The following is a 12,457-nucleotide window of genomic DNA, read 5'->3' on the forward strand; positions in this document are numbered from 1 at the left end:
TTCTAAGCATGTGGATATTTTACTTTTTAAAAAATTATCGTATCATGTACATTCCCCGTATCTCGTGTACCATCTCCATACAACCTAATTTTTTATATATAAGACTACTTCATACACTAAATTAATCAACCAACGTTTCTTTTTATTATCAATAAAAAAATGAAGTGTTTTTTTTTTTAAATTTATTTGTGTCATTGAAATAAGAAACTAAATATTTTTTATTTTATGTTTATAATTTATTATAAATGATTGTTTATTTATTTGAAATATTAATGTATTACTTATTTAGTGTAATATGTCATAGTGTGTGGATGTTCTACCCTTTTTAAAAATTGTTGTATCTCGTATATTCCCGTATCTCGTGTCCATGCTACCTAACTCTTACTATATAAGACTACTCTATACACCAAGCTAATCAACGAAGGTTTTTTCTTATTACCAACACAAAAAAAAAAAAAAAAAAAAAAGGTGTTTTTGTTTAATTTGTTTTTGTATCATTGAAATAAGAATATATTTTATCTTCGTGATTTTATTATAAATGGTTGTTTATTTATTTGAAATATTAATGAATTACTTATTTAGTGTACTGTGTTCTAAGCATGTAGATGTCTTACTTTTTTTAAAAAATGCCATATTTCGCATGTTCCTGTATCATGTCCCGTGTCCGTGCAACCTAGCCTCTGGTATATGAGACTACTTAATACACTAGACTAATTAACCAAGGTTTTTTTTTTATTACCAATAAAAAATGAAGCATTTTTTTTTGTCATTGAAATAAGAAATTAATTTTTTTATTTTTTATTTATAATTTATTATAAATGATTATTTATTTATTTAAAATATTAATATATTACTTATTAAATGTAGTGTATTCTATACATGTAGCTGTCATACTTTTTAAAAATTATTATATCCGTATGTTCTCGTATAAAAAGAGAGTTGGGAAAATGTTTAAATAAAAAATAAATAAAAAACTGTAAATATATATATTATAGTTGGTCGATACTGTACAAAACATAATTATATAGTTTGATTGATTTTGTATATTATGAAGTTTTAAAAATAATAAAATGAGCTTAAGAAGCAATGTTTTTATTAATATTATTATTAATGATGACCACGTCAACCTCATATTCCATATAAATCAAAAGGTCTCTATTGAATTTTGAAATCAATATAATTTCACATTTATCATTTAAAAAACATTTTTCAAATAAAGTTAAACAGTATAAATTACATTATTAATAAGGGATTAAAATCCTATCATTTCTGGCGCTTTTACAATGATGAAATTGCGATCAATTTCAAAGATTATAATCAATCTTTTCTCAACAGTCTTTAAATTTTTTCTCAATACAAAGTATGGCGGAACGCAAAGGTACAAATTGAAGTGTAGAGCAATGTCTAATAGCATGTTCTAACATTCTATTTCAAAATGAGATCTTCAGCTTCAACAATTATTAAATCATGCAATTACTACATTCTCAACTCTATAAAAAAAAACACAAAAATTAGACATTTAGAATATCAAATGGATACCATCGGAGCAAATATGAAGGAAGCTCATACAAACACTAAATCACCTCACAATAAATTTCAGAGGGAGAAAAGAAAAAAAATCAAAAAAAAAAAAAAAAAAAGACCTACATAAAATAACTACCCTCTTTTCCTGATAACATAACATTTGACGGAGTAAAAATTAAAAATACACACTAAACTACCGATGAAGCGTAGAAGAGGATGCCATTCAGCTAAATGTGGTCGACCCTGCCATCCTCGTCGCTGATTCCATCCCCAGCATGCCTGCAACGTAATCCAACACACAGGCTTAGGATACTAAGTACACAACAAAAAATTACTTATGGGCATCTCATTTTTTCATGAATACAAAAATCAAATTCCAAAATCATTAATAAGCAAATGATGGATCTCATTCTGCACGGCGAATAGTTCACCACCAAAACCAATACAATTATGTTCAAACTGTCTAAACAGCATACCAGGAGGGAAAGAGGGTGGAGACTTCTAAGTATGACCACAGGATTCATGCTTTGCCAAGCCCCCATATAAAAGCCAATTTCAGTATAAAAGCAGGCTTTCCGTACCATATATTTTCTTGCATGGAACACAAATACCTCATATAACTAGAAAATCTAGATTGAGGTGGCATAAGTAAAATGTGGCAGAAAATATTCACAAAACAAAGGCGGAAAAATTAAAAAGATATTGAAACTATCACAGAAGTTCTACAGTAGCTACACCTTAAGGAACCAAAAAAAATGTAAAAAATGTTGATGAACACTAGGCTTTAAAATACCTAACTGAATTTTTCAAATTTTCAACTCTATCCAGTGGTAAGTTGATCCTCTCTGAATGTGTGCAAGAATAAGGGAAACTATCATGTCCACAATGTGGAAACTTCCTATATTCAGATCAGCCTTTTCCATCTTTACTCCACAAGGACCTAATTATCCAATCACATCCAAACTCCGCGTTCTCCTACCAAACTAAGCTTTAATCCCAAACTAAATGGGATTGGACTATATAAATCCTTTGTTTCCATTCCCCTATTGCATTATGGAACATTTTGTTTAGTGAAGATGAGAAAACTTACCGCCAAGATGTAGTTAGATTGCGAGCTTTCCTGTCCAATTGAAGGTTTTCCAGTGAAGTTCGAATCACATCCTCTTGAAGTTCATCACTGTCATATCTCCAATTGCATTCATCTTTCCTGTAACCAGACATAGACGATCCTGCTCTTCTATCTAGATCACAAGGGCATCAGATTCAGGAACCAACAATTAGAGAAGATAAAATGACAAGCTAATCACTCACCAGATGTCTGAGAAGAAGTGGGCCTGGCATAAAGATAACAAGAAGAAAAGAAATCATTAATGAATTAATAAATAGACGGATGGATAGAAAACTAGCAAGAGAGTAAAAGAAATGCAAGGGAAAATTGACAGGACCAGCACCTTCCTAATGGAGGTAAACCACCAGCAACAGATGATGAAGAGGGTCTTCGAACATTCCTTGAGTCTAAATTAGATAAGGACTCAGCTTCCGGCACTCTTCTTCCAATACCCCTTCCTTGGGACAAGTTCTGTCACAACAAATTCCACAGAAAATAGTTTATTTAGGAATAACCTGAGAAAAATTACAATTGATAAAGAAAGCAAATCATGAACAAGGGAAAGTAGCTCGTAAGAAAAAGCACCCATTAGAAAGAGATGAACATTAAATTGAATTAGATTTAGAAATTCCAAGAGGGAAAAAATAAGAGGTTCACAACAAACTTGCAACGCAAACTACTATGGTAAGAAGAAAATCAATAAGAGGAGATGAAATTACAAGCAGGAAGAAAACGGTTCCTCCTAAAGATGCAGAAGTAGTAAAAACAGACCAAAGAAAACTATTCTAAAAAGAAGTTGCTTTTTAAACTATATTAACTTCGACAACAAACAACAATCCCTGTGATTCCTGAATTTTTCCCGCAGCAGGTAAAACAAAGGAGAACCAAACTAACTTCAAGAAATGATCCTCGAAATTCTTTTATTTTGCTAAATCAGTGCAGGCTAATCTACCGCAAACATGGCACATCTTAATACAATTGCCTTCTTTCCTTCAATCATAACCTCCAAAGTTCATACACTGGATCATTGTTTTGCAAATAAACACCAAAGCATTTCCAGAGAACTTCAAGCAACATAGCTATCTAAGTATCATTATATCCTCAATTTTAAAAGTTCACTGTATGGGCAAGTTTAATGATCAGCCAGCTAAACTGTAGGCATAACCTCACAGATATTTACAAAACAAATCTTATGTTATCATGTCAGCAAGCCAATGGCCAGCCATGTTATAGGTGCAAAAATTACAGTAGATAAGCTCCCAAACAAAAAGCATATGATGCCAAACAAGTCTCCTGGAGGCATAACCGTAATAGGATGTAATGAATTCAAATCACTCCCCATATTTAGATCCTAAACCCTTGGTAGTGAATTTCAATCTCTTCTTTTCTTCGGTTCACATTCTCTTTGGCAATGTGTCTTGTGGTTAGAGAATTCAACAGTTCAAAGTGTTCCTCTTCATATTAAACATCAAAAATTCTTCAAAAGAATTAAAATTTGGAATTTGATCTAATCCTCAGCCCCATGTCTCATTTGTTTTATAACTAGAGAAGGCTTTTAGCTTAATTTAATTCCATACTCCAAGCATATTAAATTTTATCTTCCTTAACATACAAAACCCTGTTGCTCTTCATATTACCAATTAGATGTTTCATCCTTCTCTTGCCAGTCTTCCCAATCCTATCTCTTGGCTTTAAACCTTCTACCTCCTTCAACCAACATAGACGCATTATCAAGCATAATCACTAGTCCTCCCATATCCATAAACACTGTCCTCCAAAAATTTCTCAATATTTGACAACCCAATGCGGACCTATATATGTATGCAAAAATGCACATGTAGATGAATACAGACTTCCATCAACGGTTAAATTCTAACTTATAGAGTCATAATATCATGTGCGAGAAAGCACGAGGCATGTATTCCTTGATCTACTATAATAATCTTTTGGAAACCTATTCTAAGACTCCTTACAATAAATATGGGGTTTAAGCAAGAAGTCCATCTCCCTCATTGTTGTTGGGGAAAAATAAAATTACTCCACTAGAAACTAAACGTGCACTTTGTATTACAACTTCTCTAACAGAGGCATCAATAACTCCAGGATTAAGATACACTCAAAAATACTGAGGCTACACTACATATAATTAGGAGATCAATTCAGTCTTCAGTTTCTGGAAAGTGAAAGCCAATCTTCTCATCAATTTGATAAGAAATAAGCACCAAAAAAAAAAAAAAAAAAATCACCCATCAATGTTATTTTAGTACAAGGCCTCAATTTCTCAAAGTGCCTGCTAAAACATTTTTAGAAAACTTAGAAGGATGCTACACAGCCAGTCAGCATTCATGCACTGATGATTGCTAGAAACTCAGACATGGTGAAGAAGATTAGTAGTAATAGTTCAAACAGATCATTCAAAAATAACCAGACACCAAAAGTGACTGCATCATGTCACATTTATATTTGGTCTGCTATCTGGATAACATAATTGAAGACTTCTCTTTCCCCCTAGAAATTCAGCGTCAAAACATTGAATTCAAAAAGAAGAATTTATGGACAAACCTCAAACTTCAAGAATCCTTCAAGAACATCCAAAAGTAATGGACCACTGTCCCCATTTCTGTTAAGATCGTATCCATTTTTGCTACTAAATTCTTTCAACTCAGCTTTCCAAAAATCCTTTTGCTGCAAAATAAGAACATTAGTTTAGCTCTCACATAAAAGTAAAGTTACATGCTGTTAATATTTCTTGCAATAAACTTTGAAAAGGTTACTTGATTACCAAATTGCACTCTGGCAGATAAACTTTAAGCGTATGATTTAGCTGCGCCCAGTCCAAATATTCACATATCAGAGAAGTTAGTAACCTCCCTGCATTTGGAAAGAAAATTCAAAATAGAAGGCATGATAAAATGACTGAATTTCTTGTTATAACAGAAAAGAAAGCACACAAACGTTTAAATTAGAACATAAATTCTTAACCTTTAAATGATACAAGCAATATAGTTTCTAAGGACAACTTAAAGCCGTACAAACATCAGCATCAACATAATCTAAAAGGCCACCTTTCAAAGTTTAGCTTCTAAAAGCAACCATGAACCTTTAAAACGTATTTATTATGCCATAAAAAATTTGTTTACTTCATTCTTTTTCATCATCCGAAGTACACAAAGCAACTTTCTTTACAAAGTTCAGTCCTTACATACTCACCGAAAAGAGCGTGGCAATACTAATACCATCAAGAGGAAACATTAAATAAACAACTCCCATCGTAGAAAAAACAAAAGTCTCAGCACTTGCAAACTCATGAAACAAAGACATTAAAGGCTACAATTCAAGGAGCAAACCTGAAGGGGAAGCATGAAGTTGTTTTGCGCGGTCGTTGCAGCTTCCCAACAATGCAGGAGGTACTGCTTCTTCTTTTTCGATTACCCTATCCTCCTCTTCGATTGCCTCAAAAACACTTGCCCGAAGTTCAGCCTGGGGCCAAAACATATAAGAGTAAATGAAAAAGACAGGCAAAAAAAACAGATGATCGGAAACATAAAATTAAACTGACAATAAAAACCAGAAGCAATATTCGATTTTCAACCAAGTAGATAGTTTAGGGACACATTAAATTTCCTTCTAAAACAATCTCCAAACAAAAACCTAAGCACCAAATAAACATCATATAAAATTCTTTAAAAAATGGAATGAACTAAATTAACTAAAGATAATACTGATTGCAGATACAGCAAAATAAGATCTACAATACCAACTAAACGGGTACAAAAATAAGAAAAAAGAAATATCAGATACTTCTGTCATGGCACAAGATCTGAGTAAAAAGAAAAGCCTGTATCGATTAAATGGAAACAAAAGAACCTCTAGCTTATCTTTCATCAATCAATTGGCTTATGGGAAGTAAATTAGACCTCCTGAAGGCCTAATCTCATTTTTCACTTTCTATTAATCAATATCCGTTTCTCGTCGAGCAAACAGAGATTAAGAGAGTAAAATGGAGTATTGATTTGAATTTTAAAGGAAAATTACCCGGATCTTGGCAAGAACGCCCTTCTTTTCTAGGGTTCGAGTGACGAGAGTCTTCAGGTCCATCATTTCTCTGGTGTAATCGTCCATTTTAGAGTTTCTTTTTCTTCTCTGCTCACACACACTCTCTCTCTCGCTATATATCTCTCTCTGCCTGATTTTGTTTTTGAAAAAAAAGGCAAATTTGATATTTTGGGATGAGACAGAGAGAGATACGAAACAGAGAAGTGTCTGCCTGAGGAAGGGGAGAGAGAGGGGTATAATAATTATTTTGGAGTAACCTTTTTTTTTTTCTTTTTCTTTTTTGTTTAAATGTGGGGTCCAGTTGAGAATTGGAAACTGGATCTGGACCGTCCATTGTCATGATCGGAGCTTTTCGATGGTGGTTCCCTCCCACTTGTGAGTGAGAGTGTAATTTTCTTCTTAAATTAAAATTTTTTCTGAAAATAACAAAAATCAATTTTAATTTTCTTAATATTTTTTTCCTAGAGATTGCATGAATTTCAACTCAAATTTCTTATGATATACTATCTTTCTAATTATATTAATGGAATTTTAGTAATGATATTTAACCATTTTATAAATTCGTCAAATTTTTTATTTTATTTAGCAAAAATACATTATAATCCATGAAATCAATAAATTCTATCCTGACTTAATTTTACTACTTTGAAGAAATAAAAATTTCACTGAGATTTCACTATTTTATTTTTATTAAAATCAATAAATATAAATCGATCCCTAAATTAAAATCAAATGAACATGCAAGGATCTTTATTTTCGAAAACTAATTACGATGTCAGTAAGTTATAATTATAATTATATTAATACTTAGTCTTTCTGTCCAGTATAATTAACAGATCAGAGGTCACCAGCGTCGTCCTAGTTCTCAAAGACCAAAGGTCTGTAAATTAGGTTCAGACACTGTATTATTGTATACTATCCTCCATCTACATGTGCTTGGCAAAGATGGACTCAACAACACCTTGAGCAATAGGGTGATAGCATTCGCGAGCCTCCGAAAACACTCTTTTAGCCAAAATCTTTTCTTCGTCTTTTCCGGTGCCTTGAACTAGAGAAGTGTAGAGTGGTCGAAGGTATTTCATCCTCCCAACTTCCTTCAAAGTTTTCTCCACCACATTATAGTAATCTCTGCAACTAGATGAAATGGCCAGTTGGAGAAATGCTACTTTCACCTCATAATCCTTTGATTCTGACAGCCTGTAGCGTGCGTCCAAAGCTAACATCTGCATCATGAAGTGGATGTTTAGCAATTAGAATTGGAATCTCACTTCCACCATCAACAGCCAACTCATTTTCGGCATGGGAGAAATCCTTTCAACTTTTAGCACAACAAGAGAAACTTTGTGCATATATCAGTTTAACAAAAACAAAGAGCCACGGTGGAATAAGACTAGAGCTTTATAATGTGTTAAACAGTATGGACAAGATATCGTCATTTTGGCACGAACCCTTATAGTAGAAAAGATGACTAGCCTTAGTTAAAACTATGTTAATTGGGCTTAGCACGAGTATTCAATACAGGTGCATCTACAAGGTCATCAAACTCGCTATTATCAGAAATAAATAGATATTTCCACCTTTCTGAAATGCCAAGGATTTTATACGCTTGCACAAGTATCCTATCCTTTTTGACACGGGTAATCTGGGTAAAGAAGAAATACCCAAGTACTGAGTAAGGCAAACACTATTCGAAAAGGCTAATAAAGTAAAGTAAAATTTTGACAAAAATAACGCAAAAATTGCAATTTAGTTATCTATATTAGTTTACTGCACAAACAAAGGTTCCATCAGAGTTGGCCAAATTCAACTTTAACCAAGATAATAATATACAACTCGTTTACAAGTTATTCAACAACTTCAACAGTGTCTCAACAACCTATCATCTACAAGTAGTGAAAAACATCCTTTACAAGTTACTTGATGAGAGCAAAATTAATCTATAGTTGAAAAACAACCATCCTAGATAGTAAAGACAAGCAGTTGGCAGCAAAGAAAGAGCTTTAATTTCTTATCCCACATCATTTAGAATTCAATGAATGAGCTTACACGCTTACTCTCTATCCAGACAGACAAAGCAAAACAGGTAGAATGTTTATGTTATACCAGAAATAGTTCCAAGGAGGGAATACACAGAGATATAGAAGACCAAGCAATTAGATAATATAAGTTCAAATCATAATCCAACAAAGTCACCTTTTACACAAACCAGGGAGTGAAATCATAAAGACAATTATTACTACCTGAGAAGCTTCAACAGATTTGGGCAGGTTTTCTAAGTAGAGTTCCCATTCTTGCCCTTGCCAATCAGCAACTTCATCCTCCCTAGGCATCCTGCCAAGCTTAAACTCATTCGCAAGTGATAAAATCTTTGTATATAAATTGGAAACTGGCTCATATGCATCTGGAGGGATGCCAGTACCCTCGGTCCATAATTGAAGATCAATATCCTTCTCTATTCCTGGGACATTTGCTTTCAAGAAATCGAGAAACATATCTGTATCAATTGATTTGAACTTGAAAGTAGCAATATATTTCCTGAGGAACTCATCGAATGCAGGTCTTCCAATCTAAGAATCCCAGAGTTTAAACACAACCAGTGAGTGAGAATATTCTTCATTGTAGATCCCTGAGTTTAACAAGGAACTCAACATACCTGGCGTTCTATGCGCCATAGAAACTGGAAGCCCTTCTCATACGGTATTTCTGAGTATAAGTCATCTGGATCCACTCCTTCCTGATTGGTTTTGAGCTTGGTGAACTCCAGCTTGTCCTTAAATCTCTCCATTCCCTCATTTAGACCCCTCCAGCCAATTCCAATATTCAGTACAGCTCTATCTTCTCCTTGCACGACCTCAACAATTCTTCTTTCTGCATATGTTGTAAAACCCTAGAACCATGGATAATAAAAAAGTTCATAACAAAACAAATATGCTTTGAGACTTTCACATAGCAAAAACAAAAGAAATCACTTCATAATCAAACACTATTAAAAATTCGATCGCCCTTTTCCCACAATACATTATAGAACAAGAGAAATATAAAAGGTGTGCTTTAATACAGAACTTTCTGCTTATACTTCCACTAAACTGTCAATAAATGCTCTTCTTAAACACTCAAATGCAGTGGTGACAAGTCAGGGTCTAAATTATTAATATAAAATGCAGTTGAACTAGATTGAACATCAAAATGCAACATTTCATAAATAACTTTAGCCAATTAGAAAAAAAAAAAATCATATAATATATAGGACTTAATTATTTCACCAATATAAACAATTAGCCAACTCAATCATGCAAATATATAAACTGAATTTTGTACTCACAACAGGCCAATTATGCGGCCCAATCATACATCTTCAATTTTTCCTCATTTTCATCAGTCACATACCTCATTCAACCAAAAATGGTCATTATTCTTGTTAGTAATCAGGTTCCCAGTCCAACTATGAGCCAATTCATGTGCTACTACCTGGGCGCCACTTGCGTCCCCTTTAATCACTGTTGGCGTCAAAAACACCATTCTGGGATTTTCCATTCCCCCATAAGGAAAACTAGGGGGCAACACTAACAAATCAAACCTCTCCCACTCGTACGGTCCGAACAACTTTTCTCCCTGCCTTATCATCTCTTCAGTCTCTGCGAACTCCCTCGCCGCCGCATCCAACACTTCAGCGACCGCCTCCGAATAAACCTTAGTCCTGGGACCCACCTCTCTGAAACCCAATTCCCCAACCGCGAAGGCAAACAAATACGGCGGAATTGGCTGCTCCATAACGAATTCCTCCACTATTCTCCCTTCAGCACACCACAACGACATCAAATCAAACCCAACATCTGCTATTACCTTCTCATTCAAATCCGCAGGAACAGGCTGTCTGCGGTCGGAATGTCTGGCCGACATAACAGCATAAAGCTGGCGAGGAATGTTTAATCTGGCAGAATAACAAATGCGAGCAGCAGGTGTGTCCTGGCAAGGGAAAACAGAACGGGCGTGAATGGCTTGACATTGAGTAAAAACAAAAGGATGGATTTTTCCAAAAGTTTGGGGCGGAGACAGCCACTGGAGAGCAGAGGAATCTGGAGAGGTGCAGAAGAAGATTAAAACTGAAGCATGATTATGGAGAGAGACAGTGAGAAGGCTACCCTTGATTGGATCCGGCGGAGAGAGAGTAAAAGGCAGAGGGATTAGGGTTTGGGGGTCAAGAACTTTGTAGATGGTGAGAGAGCGGGTGTCGATAGAGATAGGGCCAGTGTGAGCGGCGGAAAGAGAGAGAAGAGCAGTGGAGTAGATGGTGGAGGAAGCAAAGTCGAAGTAGAGAGAAAGGGAGATGTGGGTAGTGAGTGGGTGAGTGGAATCGGTGAACGAGTGAGGATCAACTGGAGCCATTGTTAGGGTTCTGGTTATGGAGCGAAAGGGAATGATTTGTGATTGAAGAATTTGAGCGTGAGAAAAGGAAAAGATGATCTAATTTGATTTGGCTTTTGGCTTTTATGTATTTTTTAAATATGGAGGGAGAATAGATTCAGTTGTAGAAGCAAAGCTAACTAATTTGTGAAAAAGCAATGTATTACTGTTCTGAATTCCTTTGAACTTGAATAGTGGGTATCTGATTGGTTTGATTCAAATCGAACCGAACTAATTCAGTTTTTTAAAGATGTTAGGTTGCGCCGCATAAGATTATAAAGATACAAAAAAATCTATTATTTTTAATTAAGTATTATGAGCAACTAATTATTATTAATAAATGAAAACTAATTATTATTAATAAATGAACTTTTATTTTTTTATCCCTTCTCATTGAGTAATAATTTTAATTAATTGTTGTATATAATTAAATTAAAATATTTTCCCCTATTAATTGAATACAATAACTAATTGTTATAAATATAATAACTGAATTTATTATTATTTATTTACTGAATTAAAATTGTATTAAATATAATTAATTAATTAGAACATTAGAAAATTAAAAATACATTAAGAAACATTTGGGTTAACTGTTTCATGCAACTGCGGATAGCTGATAAAAGTTCCAATCAACTGTTAGCCGATAGAAGTTTCAATCAACTGTTTTTTTCATAAGCTACATTTTGACTATTTTTTCATATCAGTTGGCAGCTGATTCGTATTTATATTATTTTTTACTTCATTAAACCTCATAAAAGTAATTGCTAATAATTTTTTTTTTCAAATTGATATTTTTTTATGATCATTTTATTTGTAGTTATTTAAAAATAATTTCTTTAAAATATTATTTTAAAATTTTTAATTATTATTTTACTAATAAAATAATATATATATATATATATAAACGATTATGCCATTAATAGTAAAATATATTTTAACAACAACTACTATCAATATTTTACCAAATTACCAACACATGATCAGTAATTAACTAACTGCTATTAGCCATGAGCTATCAACAACATCTATCAGCTGTTAACTGGTACAAACCATAAAATCAAACAACAACCTCTATCAGTTGTTAGCTGGTACAAACCATTAAATCAAACGGGTCCTAAGTGATACTTTATATAGCTTTTTTAGGGACATGAATAGGTTACTTTATTTATAAATTTAGTAATATATACGATTATTTCTTATTGTGAAAAAACACTAATGACTGTTAAGAAATTCCTCCATTATCTATTGCTGGTAGTTGCATGATGTTGAAGCATCCATATCCTTCAGGAACGAGATTCATCTTGTTCGGAGGGTATTTTGATAGTGCATTTGATTTAACTTATGAATAATCTTAATGTCTTT

At 33.5% G+C, this 12,457-nt stretch overlaps 2 protein-coding genes across 2 annotated transcripts; both read right to left on the bottom strand.

Annotated features, from left to right (window-relative positions):
* Positions 1-1,511: 1,511 nt before the first annotated feature.
* Positions 1,512-6,915, bottom strand: LOC105635212 (protein TONNEAU 1a). Its single transcript, XM_012218247.4, has 8 exons — positions 6,668-6,915; positions 5,980-6,112; positions 5,415-5,503; positions 5,195-5,317; positions 2,976-3,103; positions 2,836-2,858; positions 2,615-2,765; positions 1,512-1,803 (listed from the first exon to the last, which is right to left on the bottom strand). The coding sequence occupies exons 1-8, from the start codon at positions 6,752-6,754 to the stop codon at positions 1,752-1,754; spliced, it is 786 nt and encodes a 261-aa protein (XP_012073637.1). The 5' UTR covers positions 6,755-6,915; the 3' UTR covers positions 1,512-1,751.
* A 548-nt stretch (positions 6,916-7,463) lies between these two features.
* Positions 7,464-11,240, bottom strand: LOC105635222 (peptidase M1 family protein). Its single transcript, XM_012218257.4, has 4 exons — positions 10,076-11,240; positions 9,342-9,575; positions 8,929-9,255; positions 7,464-7,911 (listed from the first exon to the last, which is right to left on the bottom strand). Exons 1-4 carry the CDS (start codon positions 11,072-11,074, stop codon positions 7,615-7,617), a joined length of 1,857 nt encoding a protein of 618 aa, XP_012073647.1. The 5' UTR covers positions 11,075-11,240; the 3' UTR covers positions 7,464-7,614.
* Positions 11,241-12,457: the final 1,217 nt, after the last annotated feature.

This window comes from Jatropha curcas, chromosome 6 (genome assembly GCF_041381405.1).
Source record: "Jatropha curcas cultivar XTBG-Jc1 chromosome 6, XTBG_Jcur_1.0, whole genome shotgun sequence".
Taxonomy (NCBI): Eukaryota; Viridiplantae; Streptophyta; class Magnoliopsida; order Malpighiales; family Euphorbiaceae; genus Jatropha; species Jatropha curcas.

Excerpts from the sequence above, each read along its gene's own strand:
- LOC105635212 (XM_012218247.4), bottom strand. The coding sequence starts at position 6,754 with ATGGACGATTACACCAGAGAAATGATGGACCTGAAGACTCTCGTCACT. Across the intron at positions 6,113-6,667 it reads GCGTTCTTGCCAAGATCCGG|GCTGAACTTCGGGCAAGTGT; the intron begins GTAATTTTCCTT and ends TTTTGGCCCCAG. Across the intron at positions 2,859-2,975 it reads GGTTTACCTCCATTAGGAAG|GCCCACTTCTTCTCAGACAT; the intron begins GTGCTGGTCCTG and ends TCTTTATGCCAG.
- LOC105635222 (XM_012218257.4), bottom strand. The coding sequence starts at position 11,074 with ATGGCTCCAGTTGATCCTCACTCGTTCACCGATTCCACTCACCCACTC. Across the intron at positions 9,256-9,341 it reads TATGGCGCATAGAACGCCAG|ATTGGAAGACCTGCATTCGA; the intron begins GTATGTTGAGTT and ends TGGGATTCTTAG. Across the intron at positions 7,912-8,928 it reads AATCTGTTGAAGCTTCTCAG|ATGTTAGCTTTGGACGCACG; the intron begins GTAGTAATAATT and ends TTCATGATGCAG.